This window comes from Cyclopterus lumpus, chromosome 14 (genome assembly GCF_009769545.1).
Source record: "Cyclopterus lumpus isolate fCycLum1 chromosome 14, fCycLum1.pri, whole genome shotgun sequence".
Taxonomy (NCBI): Eukaryota; Metazoa; Chordata; class Actinopteri; order Perciformes; family Cyclopteridae; genus Cyclopterus; species Cyclopterus lumpus.
The window spans coordinates 12,807,886-12,826,555 of record NC_046979.1 but is presented as its reverse complement, the minus strand read 5'-3'; the positions used below and the strand labels follow the sequence as shown (position 1 = coordinate 12,826,555).

The 18,670-nt window shown below is 39.1% G+C and overlaps 4 protein-coding genes across 5 annotated transcripts; all 4 read left to right on the top strand.

Moving 5' to 3' along the window:
• Positions 1 to 483: 483 nt before the first annotated feature.
• Positions 484 to 1,626, top strand: waif2 (Wnt-activated inhibitory factor 2). The gene has a single exon (XM_034550493.1). It carries the CDS (start codon positions 484 to 486, stop codon positions 1,624 to 1,626), a length of 1,143 nt encoding a protein of 380 aa, XP_034406384.1.
• A 2,708-nt stretch (positions 1,627 to 4,334) lies between these two features.
• On the top strand, positions 4,335 to 12,094 carry LOC117742842 (olfactory receptor-like protein COR8). The gene is given in 5 exon segments (XM_034550492.1): positions 4,335 to 4,398; positions 11,420 to 11,729; positions 11,731 to 11,803; positions 11,805 to 11,847; positions 11,850 to 12,094. Coding segments are annotated over 5 exon segments (735 nt in total).
• Positions 12,095 to 14,371: 2,277 nt separating this feature from the next.
• Positions 14,372 to 15,382, top strand: LOC117742841 (olfactory receptor 2AT4-like). The gene has a single exon (XM_034550491.1). It carries the CDS (start codon positions 14,372 to 14,374, stop codon positions 15,380 to 15,382), a length of 1,011 nt encoding a protein of 336 aa, XP_034406382.1.
• Positions 15,383 to 16,585: 1,203 nt separating this feature from the next.
• LOC117742739 (cytochrome c oxidase assembly factor 4 homolog, mitochondrial) lies at positions 16,586 to 17,886 on the top strand. 2 transcript variants are annotated; one of them, XM_034550351.1, is made up of 2 exons: positions 16,586 to 16,715; positions 17,516 to 17,886. In XM_034550351.1, the coding sequence occupies exon 2, from the start codon at positions 17,549 to 17,551 to the stop codon at positions 17,807 to 17,809; it is 261 nt and encodes an 86-aa protein (XP_034406242.1). In that variant the 5' UTR covers positions 16,586 to 16,715; positions 17,516 to 17,548; the 3' UTR covers positions 17,810 to 17,886. The 2 variants fall into 2 exon arrangements, with proteins under 2 accessions (XP_034406242.1, XP_034406241.1); XM_034550350.1 differs by having other exon boundaries at positions 17,513 to 17,886.
• The last annotated feature ends 784 nt before the right edge of the window (positions 17,887 to 18,670 follow it).

Sequence of the window (18,670 nt, the reverse complement as noted above, 5' to 3'; positions counted from 1 at the left end):
ATCATATTTAAAAAAGAATAACTAGAATTAGGATGACTTGGGAGTAGAATACTTATATTGTCACATGCATCTCTATCTCGTCCCCCCCCCCCCCCCCCCCCCCCCCCCCCCCCCCCACCCACCCCCACCCCTCTCTCTCTCTCTCTCTCTCTCTCTCTCTCTCTCTCTCTCTCTCTCTCTCTCTCTCTCTCTCTCAGTGACAGGCGTCAAAAAATACCACCCAGGGAGCGCATATCTGCAGCTTTTCTCGCAGCCACACTCGGCTGTTGTCCACCGTACCGATGCGTAAATATCCCCCAAAAAACTAATCTTTTCTCCGGACAAAGATACAGAGCACGGAAGTGACTGTTGAAAGAGCGATTTTCTTTTCTATTCTGAGAGTTCAAAGTAACCGAAGCCGGACTGAATCGACTTTACATGCCGGATAGTAGTCGGTCACCTTCTTTGCGAGACACATCGGCACATACCTGCTTCGAGACTTAAATGAGGGAGAAGATGTGGATATTTTACGGTGTCGATAATTCAACGTGTCTTTTTTCTATTTGGAACCAGTGGTGTTTGTATTACGCAGCAGTGGCGTGTTTGTTGTTTTCTCCTGTCAGGATGGATCATGCTTGCCCGTCGTCCTGCATTTGTGCCAAAGACTCAGGGACAGTGACCTGCGGTGATGGTGAGGACACCGAGGTGCCGGGAGACATACCGGAGTGGACGTCTACCTTGATACTCAAGGGGAGAAACATTTCAACTTTACAGCGTGGTGCGTTCATGAGCAACGGGACGGAGTTGCAAATGACGACACTGTCGCTGTCCTATAATGGGATAGAGGCTATTGAACCTTACGCCTTCCTGGGACTTCCCCGATTGCATGTGCTGGATCTGAGCCACAACCAGCTGGAGTACATCTCAGCCAGAGCTTTCCACGGGTTACTGGAGCTTCGCTCTCTTTATCTAAATCACTCCATTTTACCTCCGGCCACAGAGCAGCTCTCAAATGCGCTCAACACACAAAGTTTGCGCAACCTCCACAGACTGGAGTTAGCGGGAAACACGCTGAAGTCAATTCCCCTGCTGCGATTAGATATGCATAATCTCCACGCGTTAGTGCTGATCAATAACTCAATAGAGAGCATAGGAGGAGGAAATGTATCCATGTTGTACCAGCAAAAGCGCATACGCGTTTACTTGGATTTAAACCCGTTTCGGTGCAACTGTGAACTGGAGGCGTTTTACTACTGGTTGAAGAACTCATCCCAGTGCCCGGATGCAGGGCGTCTCCTGTGCAGGGAGCCGGAGGCAAAGAGGGGGGTTCCTGTGGAAAAGCTCCGGGAAGAGGACGTGGATTGTATGAACGAGAACCTGGAGGCGGTTTCATACGTGTTCCTCGGTATAGTATTGGCTCTGATCGGTGTGGTGTTTCTAATGGTGCTGTATCTCAACCGGCGAGGCATCAAACGGTGGCTCAACAACATCAGAGATGCGTGCCGGGACCAGATGGAGGTCTACCATTACCGCTACGAGCAGGACTCAGACCCCAGACTGGCCAACGTGGCTGTTGAAGCTCCTGAAACATCCGACCGTGTAGTGGGAGGGCACGGGAGGCAACGTGTCCCTGGCAGTGCCCTGTGACGATCCAAATTAATAGAATCGATCGATTTTTACAAACAGTTTCATTTTTTTCGGCAGCTGGCCAATGAACTGCATGTGGAATTCCTCTCACACTGGGATATGCACACAGACAAACACAGTTAAATGACTTTTAAGACTATAAGTGTTCATCTTGCACAACTGCATATTTAAACTTCCTAGCACTATTGCACACATTTCATCTCCTCAATAGAGGAATGCTTGTCATGCATCATGTTAACTTGCAGTCTACAGCAGCTTGTCAGACTATATTAGTATTAGTTATATTATTAACTAAGTGACAAATATACAGTGAAGGTATATATAACTTCTGATTTGAAAAACTGGAATGAAATTGTGAATCACTGTAATTTCTGAAAACTGCAGCCCTTTGCAAATTATTGCAAATGAATGGCCTACATCCAGGAGACTCCACAGGAAGAACAAGGTATTTGTGTTACTGAGGGAGTGCATATTGCAAAGGGTGAGAGAGAAATGTGGTAGAGAAGGAGACTTGGGCAAAGAAGATGCGGCAAGGAAGCTGGTGAGTGCCATGTTAGTGCAAGCAGGTGATGCTTGAGTAAACTGTCAAATGTCATCAAGAACATGGAATAAGTTACTAACCTGGCCTTTCTGAAAAGCCTTTGATCTCTGAAAATGTGTATCATTTGACACCAGGTCAGTTTATCTGTGAAGGGGCAGAAGAGGAAGAGACATAATCTACATGCATGTGACTGTTGTAGGCATAGAAAACCAACCAAAACATAAATAAAAGGTCAAATAAAAAATGGCGAGTTAGCAGTGTTCTTTACGTCAGTGCATTTTATCATCTCTGTCAGGAAATGTTGACTTCATGCGGCATTGTGTCAGATATTAAACACAGGAAGTGTTTCCCGGTCGTATTTTGTTTATTAAAAAAAGAAGTTTGCTCCAAGCAGGTGTGAGTGAGTGCATCGGCTCCATGTGATGATGTGATGTTTTGAGTAAGTTTAACTGAACTACAGTAAGATGTCAAATCTTCAGCGTTTCTTCTCACCAGAAAAGATGTCGACCATCTCACCTCCTTTTAATGCACCAAATAGTCCAAGGCTGGTCGAGCTCTGCTGCTTGAGCGATATACAGTATAGCAGAAAGGCATGGCCGCGTTAATCTCATCAGCTCTGTGACGAATAAACCGCAGAGAATCACAATGAACCCGTGAAGTCCGTATCTCTCTGCACCCCGGAGCTCATCCCTCTTAACTAAAGGTCAAACGTGAAAAGCTGGAAAACAGCAGGAGAGGAATTTGTGTGTGAGAATATCCATTTAAGTCATTGAACAAAGTCCAACTGACACGTTAGACAAAAAATAGATGAAAGTGAAAACAACAGAAAATGTTCTGGCTTTTGATTTTGATTTGTTTCATATACAAATAACAGTCTGCATTTTCATAATGTACGGGTTAATTAATGTGTTTGTGCATGAGAACAAGCGGCTAACACAACTATCTGTCTGAATTCCCCTGCTTTCACTCTTCTGTAAATCATAATAAACATGATTAATACGGCAGGTCTAAGACAACAATACAATAAATTATTCGTGATTAATAAATAGATCTTTTAGAAACAGAAGGCTGGTTATAAATAGGCATTTCTGTTCGCTCCCTACGAGGATGGGATGAGGAAAAATAAATATATAAGAACATCAAATAAAATACACATGACAATGAGTAAGAAATATGCTGTGTGTGTGCATACAGGCATCTCTGTATACGATGGTGCTTAAAGTTAAATGCTAAAATCAGTATGCAAACAACCTTAGAGTAAAAATGCCAACATGTTGATGTTTAGCAGATATAATGTGTTGATCACCATCTTAGTGACATGCTGACACGGGCAGAACATACAAGGTCCACACAGAAGGCCGGCCATCGGATTCAGACCAGCATCCCATTTGCTGTGAGGCGACAGTGTGTCGCCTCACAGCACACCCCCATACCTCCCTCTTTACCCGTCACCCTTTTTTTTTCCTATTTCTTTCGGATTCTGGGACACAGTGTTCTGTTGTTGGTCAAAACGACAATGAATTAGTTTTTTTAAAAGCATTCAGGCATCACTATGCACATCACTTGTCATTGTTCCATTCTTTGTTCCTCTGCAATCTTGCTACAGTCTGTGTTTGTAAAAAAAACTTGCTCTCAGCCCTACATGACACACCCTCCCTTTTTCTGTCTATTCCTCTCTCTCACTCCCCTTCATCCATGTAAATGACTTTATCCAGTTGAGTGACTTTGTAAAGGACGCAGGGACAGGGTTTAAGCTGAGCCCAGTGAAAAAGAAAGAACGGAAAGAGACAGATAAAGAAAGGGGGAGTAGAGAAAAGATTCATTAGAGTTCGTGCAGTCCAGACACCAAACGTCCTTGACTTATGCAAAGCAATGACTCATCTTCTTGCTCTTTATGTGAATGTCTGAAGCCCGACTGCAAACTATGGGAGATGTCTAAAATGAACAATCATCTTAATTGTTTAACAGCTGCTGCTATTAGATCATTTTATCATATCTGAGCATCTGAACTTTAGGCGACTTTTTAAATCGCCTCCATATTTCCCCTAATAGCTAAATATGAGAAGTTTGTGATGTGACATATAACAAAGAGTCTGCTAATTTGTAGTGTGGTGATTACTAGTTATTGATAGTTGGATGTGCCTTGGCTGCCTTCTGAAGGTAAAGGATGCAGTTTGTCATTGTGGGAGAGGAGACGCAGAGTGGTTTCTGTGGGAAGGAGAAGGTTGAGCGTAGAATCTATCTGGTTAGACTCTGCTTAACTTTTTATGATGTCCAAATCTTTAACACACCGCCACAGCAAACAGAAATATATTGCATTTCTGATTTAGTATTTGCAGAAATGTTCACATACAGAAGGAGAAAGCAGCTGTTAATGTGAATGAAAAAAAGTGGGGTGGTGTACAAAGACATGTGTATGGCATTGCTTTTTATTTCTCCTCTCCTCAATTTTTATGATATCTATATTTGGAAGTTACTAAATATGGGCTGTAAGTAAATTCATTTTAACCAAACACAAAACACAAACATACAATCTTGATGGCATTTCTTTTCTATTAATTGTGATAAGTATACATATTTAGCAGCGCTCTCTGGTGGACAAACTATGTAATGTTGACTGAATTTGTTTGGCATCTCTGTACTGCAACTTTCAAGAATTTTCAAACCATACCCAGCCCTGTACACTTGAATATCAATTGATAGTCCACAGCACAGAGGACACAATGAAAGATCGAAATGCATTCTGGGTAAATATACTCTCTAATGTCTGTCATTGTTCACTTTCTCTCTCTGCCCTTGAAGATCTCTGATGATCTCTCAGAAGTCCCCCGAAGATTAGACAGATTTCTGAGGATTGGAATTAAAGTTGGGGATGGGGACTCCCCAAAGAGGAAGAGCCCAGGGGAAGTCCACCAGGGTTTTTAAAAACATACAGCTTTGAAAATCGGTCAGAGAAGGGCTGATCATTTCACAATGGTTACTTTCATTTAAATGTCAGCTTTCAAGACCAAAATTCAAAGCTCATTATTAGCATGCACCCCCACATTTAAAAAAAGTTTTTTTGTATAGAATTGAGGGCATGCTTAAAACTCTGAGGTTCTTATGAGATTAATTAAGCTTAAATTTGAACAATAAAAAGTGTGTTTGTTTGTTTTAAAGAAGGTCATTAACCGGCAGTGGTAATGCCGTCATAAATGGAGCTCATTAGAGAGACTCCCAGGAGTCAAGGAGGCAGGAGTGAATCCTTTTGTTCAGGGTCACCAAGCCCTGTTTGATGATATATGCTCCCTCTGGGAATACTTAACATTTGGCATTTCATCATATTATTTTGTTGACTTAATTCATTCAGCCAAAGCTCACACATAGTACGATTAGATTAGTAAGTCCAACAGAGACTACCATAAAAGTATTGTACAAGACATGAAAGAAAATTATGGAATGATCAATCCCATTTTACATCTGGACTACTCCAATCGATATTTCCATTTTCTGGCTACTCTGCAGAGTAATTACAAACCATGGGAACCAATATTCTGAAGTGTGATACTGTGAACTTTTGTCTGGCCTCTAAGCTCAAAGGTTGTGGGTTTTGATCAGAACCACATCAGGTTCTAAAGAGGATGACTGCAGTCCTTCTGTGGAGTTTTGATTATTTCCTGGACTGTGGATAAACACAGCTAGTCGATTGGCCTTTGACCTGGAGGACAGATTCTATCTTAACAAGCTGGTGTCTCAGATATATTCACTGATTAAACCTGTTGACTTGCCTGTCAATTTCCAAGCAGAAGCCTAGGATGAGCTTCTGGGAGAGAGTTTAGACCTTAATCCCTCGCTGTAAATCAAAAATCAATTGCTAAGATTTCACATGTTAATTTCAATCAAGTTCTTTCCAGCAAGGTGCTCCTTTTTGTTGATAACAATAATCCAATATATCCTTCACCTCCCTGCAGTGTTGTATGAAGGCCCTCTAAACCAAGACTAAGTCATGACCAAGAGCCCGAGACTCTGAGAGTCTGAGACCAAGACAAGGAGAGTAAAGGCCGAGACCGTTCTTGAGTACTATGATTGAAAAGGTGACGCTGATGCACAAGACATAACATCGGCACCATAGCATGTTATCAAAATGAGAACTAAACAAATCCAACTAACTCCAATAGCTGCTTCTCTAATGAATCACGGACAAACTTTCTGATGACCGTATGGCAAACAAAGTTGCTGTCTCTGGTACTGAATATTGAATTATCAGCAGCTACTACTAATTAGGCACTAATTAAGCACTAATTAGCTTTTACTGGCTGGGATGTACTCTCAAGGACAAGTAGGACATATAAGCAGAAATCACTCCATCAATATTTGAATGAATAATTAGATGTCTATGGTGTCGAGTTATTGATGATTTATTAAGCCATGCTGAGCAGCCAATTTTAGTAATGGAATAACCCATGTCTGTAATACCCATCTTTCAATGATATCTTGAAATCAGTAATGAAGGTACAAACACCAAGAGAAATTACATGCAGATGTTTATTGATCTATGCCCACCTTATTTCAGAACATTCAAGCTACACTGCCGTCATTAAAAAAATTAATACGAGTCACTTATAACAGTATACAGTTACTATTCGTCAACATTTAAGATCAAGAGAAATTCACATCTAATCTAATGTGAAAAATACCAATTATGGGTAAAGTGCTGGCTTTCACAGATCTGAATTCTGCAGTAAGAACACAGAGCATTCATATGCTTGTGAAACAGAATTATACTTTATATATCAGACAAATAGCTCTGCATTTCTCACGCAAATCATTGCCTAAGTTTCTGTAGCACTGGTGAATATAGCACACCACTGTGGCTCAAATTACAGTAACACACAAATACGTTTCAATACATTATTTTGTAATCACTGAAGCAATTCTAAAAATTAGAATAAATAATTTAAATTCCTAGTGACAAATATTCAGCCTAATTATAAAATGTTTGATGTTCATTAAATTTCCCTCCCATCAATCACAGCACCATCTACAGTAGCTCTGCTAATTAGCTGCCAGCGAGCCTGTTGGAGCAGTACGAGTATGAAACAGGCTGCTTCTCCTTCAAAAGGCTGTGAAAAAATTGCAGTTTCAGCAGTTTGAATATTTAATGTTGTCCTTCGCTTGAGAAAAGTTGCAGATCCTCTGAGCGGTCACATTGGCTCGTTACCTCAGAGGAAATAGCATCTGCTCTGACAACCTGTCCGTCACTTTCTGAGCATTTGCAGAGCTCTCTCCTCTCAGTACAATCTCAAGCCAACTATAACAAACTGAATTTAAACATGCAACAAAAGCATGTTACAGTACAGATGCTTTCACCATTCATTCCCTGTCCCATTTCATTTGTATTTTAAAATTCCTCAGAATAAGTTCCTGTTTACGATGATGTCATTAGATATGATGCAATAAAAGAGTATGTCCGAGAACATTACCACAGACTTGAATCAACATCTGTCTGACAGTCTATGTACTTAAATAATAATTTAATAATTTAATACTTACCAGTTTGGAAATAAATTAACATATGAACATATATATATGTATATATATATATATATATATATATATACACACACACACACACACACACACACAAACACATAAAGCTCCATGGATGCTCTTCTGACTTCCAAAATAGAAAATACGAGGGTCTCTTATATTCTCATATTACTCAGTGGCTCTGTATGCAGTATAGTGAATAGAGGTGACCTTCATTTATGGCTGTGATATTATGCTGCTGATGAAAACAACTGTGTCTTATTTCACTTGTACAATGACTCACTATCAACAGAAACTGATCAAACTGGGCAAATATGTTTGGGTATTAATGAAAATAAAATAATTATAGGTAGTTTTATTCTGTAAATGATTGAGGACCCAGTCTTCCAAGCAGAAGTGGAGGAATGAGGACTCATTACAACTGACAATGGTTAGCTTGTATTAACCTATACCTTATTGTTACAGTATAAACATTTCTGATGCCATGGCTGGACAGATACATTACTCATTATTTGGAAAAGTATTTTAATTGGAAGATTTTATAGTGAGTTCAGTCCTGTGTAATAGAGGCAAATTAGATTAATTAAGCTAAAGTCTAAACAGTAAAAAGGTGTTGTTTGCAGGCAAAATCATGAACCTGCAGGCTCTGGTGATAACGTCAGAAATTAGTCTCATTGGGAAAGTCAGGAGAGCGTGTTTTCTGGGGGCACCTGTCTGAATGATTTATATGTATTTTCATCATACTATGTTCGTCATAAATGTAAACATCGTGTCATGAGGGGAACAATTAATTTATATACATCTCACTTTTGGATGATAGATGTGAAGTTTGAGGTGTCACTTTTTTTGCAATCTTCAAGTTAATGAAACAATTACAACATGGATAGTCCATGTCTTTTGGGTTTCAAGTTGATGTAGATTAGTATGACTGCGCTTACACAGCTGTTATGGCCACAAGTCAATATATAGGTAAGTTTCAAACATCAATTTCACGCAAGTGCTCATTTGTATCCACTACCTTGTAGTGAAAATAATCATAAATCAATGTCAGGATTAAAGAAATGTAGAGTTTAGGTGCAGCCATAAATCACAGGTAGGCCTATGACTGGTTAAAATATCATTCTCACACGAAACTTTAAGACATAAAAAAGTTTGTGATTTGGGGTAAAACATCTATTTTGACAATCAGTACCCTCATCAGCCCGTGGCCAACTATTTCACAAAGGCCTGCGTTATAAGTCCTGAAACTCCAAATCCATTATTAGAGCTCTCTGCTCATATCAATCCAAGAAGGAGCCTGTAGTACCGTTATATATAGTATAATAACCCTTATAAATCACAGCCAGACTGAGGCTCATACGCACACTACTGGTGCAAATCATAAAAACAGTTTTTCAAGGGTTTATTGCATTATACGGTCAATGTATTATTCAAACATGGATTGACTTGACAATACAATGAAGTTAGATGTACTTATATTCAGTCTTGTCTGGCAGTCTGACACTTTCATGAGATTAAACTTGAAATGTACAACTCCTACTTCCTTTTATTTGATTAAAAAGGACATGATGACCTTGTGTCGAAAGGAGTCAGCTGAGGTGGTTCGGGCATCTAGTCAGGATGCCTCCTGGACGCCTCCCATTAGAGGTTTTCCGGGCACGTCCAACTGGTAGGAGGCCCCGGGGAAGACCGAGGACACGCTGGAGGGATTATATCTCCCGGCTGGCCTTGGAACGCCTCGGGATCCCCCAGAATGAGCTGGAAAGTGCTGCGGGTGAGAGGGAAGCCTGGGTCGGCCTGCTGAACCTGCTGCCACCGCGACCCGACCCCGGATAAGCGGGTGATAATGGATGGATGTATTGATTGATTGTGGTTACCCATGACAACATTACTAGCAGCCTTTCATGGTTTTAAAGTAATTTAGAAGCATTTTGAATGTTCTGCTTCCGTACTCAAGTAACTTCAAGATGTCTTGTGAGCATTCGGCCTATTTTCTAATGAATTATGTTCCTTTTGGTGATTGCACAGTGAATCATTTTAATCCAAAGTCAACGCAGCAGATAACTGTGAACTCAATCTAAAGTTTAACTTTCATCACACAATACTAAGAAAGGCAACTTGAAGAAAAAGCGTCAACAGCGTATAAGGGCTGAGCTCGCATGCCTATCTTCTACCAACCAGAGAAGAGGTGACTTATTAGACCATTAGCGGGTTTATGCATGAGCTTTTCAGCAACACTACAAACTCATTAATATCACTGTACCCATTCCCATTACACTCCAGTTTTAATTGCAATGACGCAAAATCTTCTAATAGATGCAGATAAGATTAATTAGGCTTAAGTCTGAACAGTCAAAGGTCTGTTTGTTACAGGCAGAGTCATTAACCAGCATCATTTGGTAATGACATCACAAATAGAGCTCATTAGCAGGGTTCCCAGGAGTCAAAGAGGCAGGAGAGAAGCCTTTAGTCTGGGGTCACCGTGCCCTGTTTGATGGTAAAAGCACCCTGAGGAAATACTATTGATTGTAAATGCCATTACACTTTGTGCAGGGAAAGTGAATGAAACAATAGGGAAGGCGGATGCCCCCCACCATCATCTCACCGCTCTGCCCCGTCTCTCTCCAAGCTGCTGCTGAAGGAGGCTTTCCAGGGAAGTCGTTTCCTCTGCGTCTCCGTCTTGTCAGCCAGTGTAAACAGGATCTTTTTCAATCAAGGTGTGCAGTGTACTGGAGCCGCCATCCAAAGTCTCCTGCTTGTCGTGGTGTAAGAGTGTGTCTTGGTGTGTTTTTACTGCTGTGCGGTGTCTTCGCTGGAGGCCGTTCCCCAGCTTCCTTAAATATCTCCATAATCCCTTTACCCGCTAGCAGAAACTGTGCTCACTCAGTCCTGGACTTTCTCACAGGGCCAACACCGTAGAAACCAGAGACATACATTTGCAAAGATGAGAGACGGAAATCTCCAAAGACTAACTAAGGTAATATACAGTATCTGTGCGTAGGTGGAGACCAAAGATAACTATGACACAGTGTACCATCCTGTATAGGGAGAGAAACAAATGAAGTGAGTTTATGGCCCAGCAAAATTACAGCTTTAGTGTTAATTCCCTATAGTTACACAATCTATTGTGTGAATACAAATAGATTGTGCATTTACAAAATCAAATGATATGTTATGTTGTGGTTTAAATAAACTCAGCTTCTGATTTCAGATGAGTAATCTTGAGGGAAAGCACTGTGCACAGGGATCCCAATTTTCTATCCATTTACCTCAAAATGTGAGACTGCAAGACCTTCTAATAGATGCAGGTGAGATTAATCAGGCAAAGCTTAAACAGTAAAAGGTTTGTTTGTTACATGAAGGGTCATTAGCCGGCTTTCTGGAGTTATGGAATCTCAAGCTGGGTTCATTAGAAAGACTCTGAGGTGTCATATGCAGCAGAAGGTCATTTTGTCTGGAGTGGTTATGGACTGTTGGATGATAAATGCTCCCTCAGAGAGGATGGTACTTCAGACTTGTTTTTCACTGACTTTAAGTCATATATAAAGATTTCTTTGGACCTGGATAAGTTGTGCATTTATGTTGACAAAAATCTGAAAGACAGATAAGTAATACATAATTGCACCCTGGACCAGACGCTGTCCTCTGTTTTAACTCTGTCATCATTCGTCCTCCAGGATGTATACCATTGCATTTGAGACATTTACATATTCATTATTCTAGAATTCTTTAATGTGGTTATAGTGTTCAATATTTTATTGATCTTCATAATTGCTCGTGACCACTGCTTACGTACTCCTACATTTCTGGCTGTCGTCAACCTTGCAGTAATTGATGTCCTCTTAAACACTCTATTATTCCCAGCATGATTGAGACATTCCTCTTTTAAGGACAACTTTGTTCCATTTAACCTCTCTCTGTTACAGATGTATGTCTAGTTTGCTGTTATATCGCTATAGTTGTCCATGACAATTCTTATGTGTTTTCCTCTCCGTCAGAACTTATTCAACACACTGCCGATCATGTTGTGTATTGGGGTACAATCTGGGTAGAGTAGCAAAAACCACGGCGATCATGACTCGACTGTCATTTTGCAGTTCTGTCAAGAGTATTCAGCTATTTCTGTGATGATGCGCCTGTGTTTAGACTCGCCAAGCTTCAGCTTCTAGTATGGTGAATCTGATGGTCCTTTTTACTGTTATTATTCTGTCTTATGTCTACATATTGGGCCCTGTGTTCAGAATTAAATCAGCATATAATAGGAGGAAAGCTCTTGCCACTTGCATTGAACACCTAATCCTTGTTGCTGTATTTTACATTCCTGTAAGAGTGTATTCCTTACTTCCACATGAGCTTCATACAGGAAGGCAGCAGAAACACTGTGCTGAATGTGAATAGTTATCATCCTAATTGGCTTAAGAACAATATACCTTTTCGTCAATTTTCAATGTTGTCGATGCATTTGTGACACAGACCAACATTTTTTAAAGCATTTTTATTTTATAGACATAAAATATACTTGAATGTATTTGAATGTAACTGTATGACACATGTGACTGCTCTAGTCTTATGTGTTACCTGAAACACTCTTAATTCAAACACTTTCATTGGGTTTCATTGTTTACCTTAGGTACTTCCAGAGCTTTTAAGTCAGTGGACTAAATCAGAGATATGTTTAAGAAAACTAGCTCCCAGGGTTTATTGCACCAGGTTGACTCAAATATGTTGTTCTTCTGTTTAGTTCTGGTTCTTTAAAATTCAGACTTGCAGGAGATAAAATAGGTATGTAAATAAATTAACTGTAGTTGATCTCAGATACTGTATGTAAGCTTTAATTATGTTATCACTCTCTTAAATAAATGGCCCTTAACATGAAATAACCCGTGACTCAACAAAGAAATCATCTAAAAACAATGTGCAAAACCCCAAAATCTAATAGCATGAACATCAGTTTGCCAGTGGTTTAGTGACCTGAAAGTGATCACATGATCAAAAGCATTTATTCTACATCTGTTAATGATTCAAGTTTCAATTCATGTGTACTTTAAACCTGGCTTTAGCATTATAGTCACAAGAGGAAATTTGCTTAAAAAGCTAAAGATGAATGTGCAGTAACCACTGGTAAACTGAGTTTAAAGCCTGAATGGAAGTCAGTGATTGTAAGTCCTTTAAGACAACCTAGGACTTGTAAAACTCAGCAGAACTATTTGTTTAGAGCTGAAACATATTATTTGATTAAACGAAAGGTAGTCAGAGGACACTTGGGGGACTGTAAGGAAACGACTTCTAGCATTTCTCTTGCGGCCTTTTGAAAGCTGGCATAAGTTGAATTAAATGACAGCTTCACACTACTTCCCCTTCTTTTTTAATTGTCTTTATTGCTAATAGGTGCAACTGAGATTAATTAGTCGGAAGTGTGTACAGTAAAAGGTTTGTTTGTTCAAGCTAAGGTCATTAACCAACATTCTCTGGTGATTGCAACACAAACTAGGCTCATTAGAACTATTTTGCTTTGGCTCAACACAGCCTTTTTAATTTTAAATGTATCCTCTGGGAACATTGCGCAATAAAAGAGTCATTAAATGTATTTGTTTACTCACTTTGTATGAACACAGTTCACACAATGTTCAAAAAGTTCTTACACCTCCTCCTGCCTCCTCTACATTTCCTGAAAATAAACATTTAGTGGAATTGTTAAGTGACAATATGATGATATAATTTTAAAATTAAATACAAATCTATGAATTTGTGTTCATTCTGATGATAAACCATCACAATACGTAACAAATTAGTTTGTTAAGAGTTGTGTAGAATAATGCATAATAACAGTGTAACTGCAATGTAATATTATATGTGTTTCCATACATTTGCCATATCATGGTATTCATTGATACATTTTTAATTTGTATTGATAATTTTACCAGAATTTTGATAAGCCTACATTCTTAGTTTAGAGACACGAATTGCAAATATCTACCACAAATCCAGAAATTATCAGACAATCCACAACAAAGCTATGCTATAGCAGTGAGTATATTAATGCCATTCTGTCACAATTGTCTTAAAATGTAAAACCTTTTCTCTTTCAAAGATTATTCAGACTGAGGAGTTTTTGAAACCAATATGATAATAAGTCAACGCAACATGTATTTATGACCCAATTTTATTTAATAATTCTGTTCTATTTCATTTTACCAAGCTTCCATAAATCTGTAAATTATTAATCAAAAACAAATTAATCCTTTGTTTTAAATCTAGTGCAAGTTTCAACCAAAATAAATGACCTACGCGACTCTCCAGGGGTTAAACTAACTTCACTGATAGGGTATTGCACAATGAGTCTGTCTCATTTGAGAGAGGACAGTATATATTTCACCTGTAGACATCTGCTTTCTACTTTCAGAGTCAGCATCACAAGTAAGTGCTCAACGATTCTTCACAGATAATCAAGTAGGATTCATTTATTGACTTGAAGCACATTAATAAGTGATTCAACTTACTGAGAATGCATTATACAAATACTGCTTTGTTTAAACGTGTATTATCTGAATGGCATGACAGTTGTGGACTTTATCTAATACCCTTCATATAAATACGATACGATTGCCCTGTTTTTCAGACTGGAGAACGTTTAGACCAGAGGCCGTCCTCCAACACAGGCTGTGGAGTTCAACGATGTCTTTTCTCAGGACTGTTTTAAATGACTCTCTCATCATTCATCCTCCAGGCTTCTATATCATTGGATTTGAAACATTTCCCTTCATCAGTGTCTATTTCATCTTCCTATCATTTGTTTATGTGATTACAGTGTTGTTCAATAGTGTGGTGATCTATGTAATTGCTTTTAATCAGTGCTTGCATACTCCTAAATTTCTGGCTGTGGTCAACCTTGCAGTAATTGACATAGTTCTTAACACATGCACTATTCCTAGCATGATTAAGATATTCCTCGTTAAAGACAATTTCATTCCATTCAACTTGTGTCTGGTACAAATGTTCATCTACTATTCTTTTGCATCTCTGGAGTCCTTTGCGCTTGCTATACTTGCCTACGACAGGTTGATTGCAATATGTTTTCCTCTGCGTCAGAACTCAATCAACACTTTGTGGAGCATGTCTTGTATTATCAGCCTGACTTGGTCTTTTGCTCTGGGAGTAACAGCATTTACATCAGGTATCATGACTCAACTCTCATTTTGCAATTCTGTCAGAGTGTTCAGCTACTTCTGTGACTATGCACCTGTGTTCAGACTTGCCTGTAACGATTACACATTGCAGTGGTTTGCAGCTTCTTTTCTCACTGTTATGATCCTTATAGGACCCTTTACTTTTATTCTTCTGTCTTATGTGACTATCCTGGTGACCGTGTTCAGAATGAAATCTATAGACAGTCGGGTGAAAGCTTTGGCCACTTGCGTTGAGCATATCATCCTTGTTGCTGTGTTTTACATTCCTCTCATGACCATTTTTACGATTGGGTTTTATCTGCGTCTGATTGACCCGGACCAGCGTGTCCTGAGCCTGTCGCTGGCCTCCTGCCTCCCACCCTGCATCAATCCGATTGTCTATTCTTTGAAAACCAAAGACATCAAAATCAGAGTCCTGGCTCTGGTGAGAAAACAAAAAATTGGCACAGAACAACGAAAGAGCAAACCTTTGAGGGCTAATAAGTCATTCAAGCTCTAAGTGTAATCTGGTCTGGGTTCTTCAGTTTTTTTTAATCAAAACAGGTTTAAGAAAGCCATTTGAATGTAAGTGTTGGGTCAAACTCTGTTTCCTCTTAACTTAACCTGACCACAATCTATTCCCGAAGCACTTTTCTCTACTACACCTAGCCTAAGCCCTTAGATCTTTCCTGTGGTAAAAAACTATTCTAACCAGAGGGAAACAATGAAGAGGAGACAGACTTTAACACAAGGCCGACTTGTAACATTTACAGCTTGAAATTTAGTTTAAATTGCTTACAGTGTCCCATCTGAACATTTTAATCAAAATTCATCCCCAAATTAGAATAAATGCAGATTAACCGGTGCTCATCAAGCCAGTGAATTAAGGTTCCATATCAAATGAATGCTGATATTGAAGCATGAGACTGTGTTCAACCAAATATTTTAAATGAGGTCTTAGTAGATTAAACACATCAACATATGGCGGGAATGGACTTGAACCCTGGTCTTTTTGTGTCAAACTCCTGTATGATTTGTGTCATCTAAATTGTTTTATTAAATGGTCCAAATGTTTGAAATGAAAACAATTGAGACTACAACTGTCTTTCTCCTTATTCCTTTTGAAAAATTGATTGTTATTTCAATGTCTCAGTTTGCTCTATTAGGAAACACGATCAAACAAGTTGCTTGCCTAATTAACCCCCATTTAAAAATATGTAGTCATATTTTACTTCAGGCTAGAGTCATATTTTACTTCAGGCTTATTCAGTAGCCCGTTAATATGCAAGATCCTTAAGTGTAGTCACACCATAGCCCATTGGACAACCAACAATGGTTTCTTTGTTTAGTTAACTTTTAATTTAACTCAAAACAATATAAACTAGGCTATCAAATAATTCCCATTAGTGAATACACAATACACACAGGCTACTTGAACCACCTGTACATGATACAGATACACATTGTAGAACAGCATACAACACAAGTCAATAATCCAGAGGACGTGGACAACAGATGGTGGTGATGTGGCCTCCATGCTCGTTTGAGTGTGACTGCTTTACTTGGTCCACGTAGCATTTGCACTGTTTAAAACTGCACTATGAACAATATTTTTCATTCAATAATTCGCGAATGTATTCCTAAAATGACTGAATCGTCATTAGTTTTCTGAAGCGGAAACGGATGTAGGGATCGACGGAACTATTTTGCGGTTACACTTTCGTCCTCTGCCCAAATGTGTCCTCCGCGGAGCACTGACAGCGCTGACTGGGAGGTCGATTACGAGTCCTGATTTAAGCAGGGTGTGGAAAACGTAATTTCTGTAACGAGTTTCGCCGAAAGAGAATAAACAGGTGAGAACAATGGAGGGTGCTCGAGAACATATGGGTGTAAGCTCGCCTCGTTCTCGACGTTGTTAGCTAACTTCTGTGACATTAGCTAGGTGACGTTTAAGGAGTGTAGTGCAGCTAAACGACCACGGGAAGTTACTTTGACACCGACGAGTATTTACAAATCGTGGACGTATTCTCATATTTACTGTACTTAATGAAAAGTAGCAATACTACAATACAAATATAAAAAAAAACACATGACTAGTAAAAGTTATAGTCTTAAAATCGAACTATCAAATTTAAAAGCACTGGCTGCGAAATGTGCCCTGTCATACTGCTGTGCATAGGGTTATTATTGAGATATTAACATGTGAGCACTTAGATGGTCGAGGTGGAGCTTATTTTAACTGCTGACACATGTTGTGTATGTCAAATCTAAATCTGCAAAATAACTGACTAGCTATAGCAGTCACATGTATCTATGTTGCACAAATGATATAATAGTTGATTAAAAACATTAATACTTTTCCACATAGAAGTGCCTTACGAGACAGAATTATTTTACATGCTACACCACCAACCATAAGACTCATAAACGGTGAGGAAACATGATTCAAATGGAAATGTAACAGACAATGAATAAAATAACACAGTAGTATATTATTAAGTGTGTAAAAAGGCCCTCTCAAAATTCTGATATCCCTGGAAAGAGGCCTGAACAGCAAAGGCATGCTGCAGGAACAGCAGGGGAGGTTTTATGGTTGTTAATGAAACTGTATTATCACCTGTTTATTGATAATAACATGTGTTGTCCTCAGCAGACCCACTGAGTTGGCACCGTTTATTCAAAGAGGATGGCATCCCCTTCACCCCATGACCGCAGCCGTAAAGACGATGATGAGGATGACCCTGTTGACCAGATGATATCCCGCACTGGCTGTGCTGAGCTCCACTATTCTGTTCAGGAGTGCATGGCTGAACACCAGGACTGGCGCATGTGCCAGAGACAGGTCCAGGTTTTCAAGGACTGCATGATGAATTTCCAAATCGCACGGAAAGAACAGCTGATGAAGCAGCAGCGGCAGCCGACCTCCACTGAGTCTGCACCCAGCTGAACTCACAACACCCCCTGAAAAGACTGTACATAACTTAATTATTGTTCATAAAATAAAGTATGATTAGCTACAACAAATCCTGACTTGGACTTTTAAGTGTGTGTGTTGGGGAGAGACCACATGTGATTTGTCAGCCAATCAAAGCTTAGTGCAGACAGTTTGTATCAATTCCTGTTTGCTGAGAAGTGAAATGGGAGTACAGAAATGCCAGAGATATTGGAGGGCATTTAGAAACCAGTGTCTTATATGGTTTGTCCACCAGAGAGCAGTGGAAAGATACTTATTCAATTGTAAATGTTGCACTCTACATATCTTGGTCACTGCTGTATGGTTTAATTTAGGGATTCTTAAGCGGCACTGTGTTTGTTTATGATTTCTATTGATATATATAATATATATATATATATATATATATATGTGTGTGTATATACATGTGCATGTGTGTATGTATGTGTATATATATATATATATGTTTAGGATTTCTATTTATATATATATGAATATGTGTGTATGTATATATATAGATATGTGTATATTAATGTGTGTGTGTATGTATATATATATATATGTGTATATATATGTATACATGTGTGTGTGTATGTATATATATATATATATATATATATATATATATATATATATGTTTTAATGGTAAAATATATTATGTATAAGCATGTGCCCTTGTTATGAACCCAACACTTTATTTGTATAATTTACTAAGAAACAGCTACTGCCAACGCACTTCCTTTTGTTGCCTTATAGTGAAAAGTACCGACTAAGCAGTAGACAGGAACTTGTGGTTGAAACGGCTCGTCTAACCTTGGGTGTTACTGAAACTATCAAAAGCCAGCTGCCTACGGA

Bases quoted from the DNA above. Each gene is read 5' to 3' on its own strand.
- waif2 (XM_034550493.1), top strand. From the start codon at position 484: ATGAGGGAGAAGATGTGGATATTTTACGGTGTCGATAATTCAACGTGT.
- LOC117742841 (XM_034550491.1), top strand. From the start codon at position 14,372: ATGTCTTTTCTCAGGACTGTTTTAAATGACTCTCTCATCATTCATCCT.
- LOC117742739 (XM_034550351.1), top strand. From the start codon at position 17,549: ATGGCATCCCCTTCACCCCATGACCGCAGCCGTAAAGACGATGATGAG.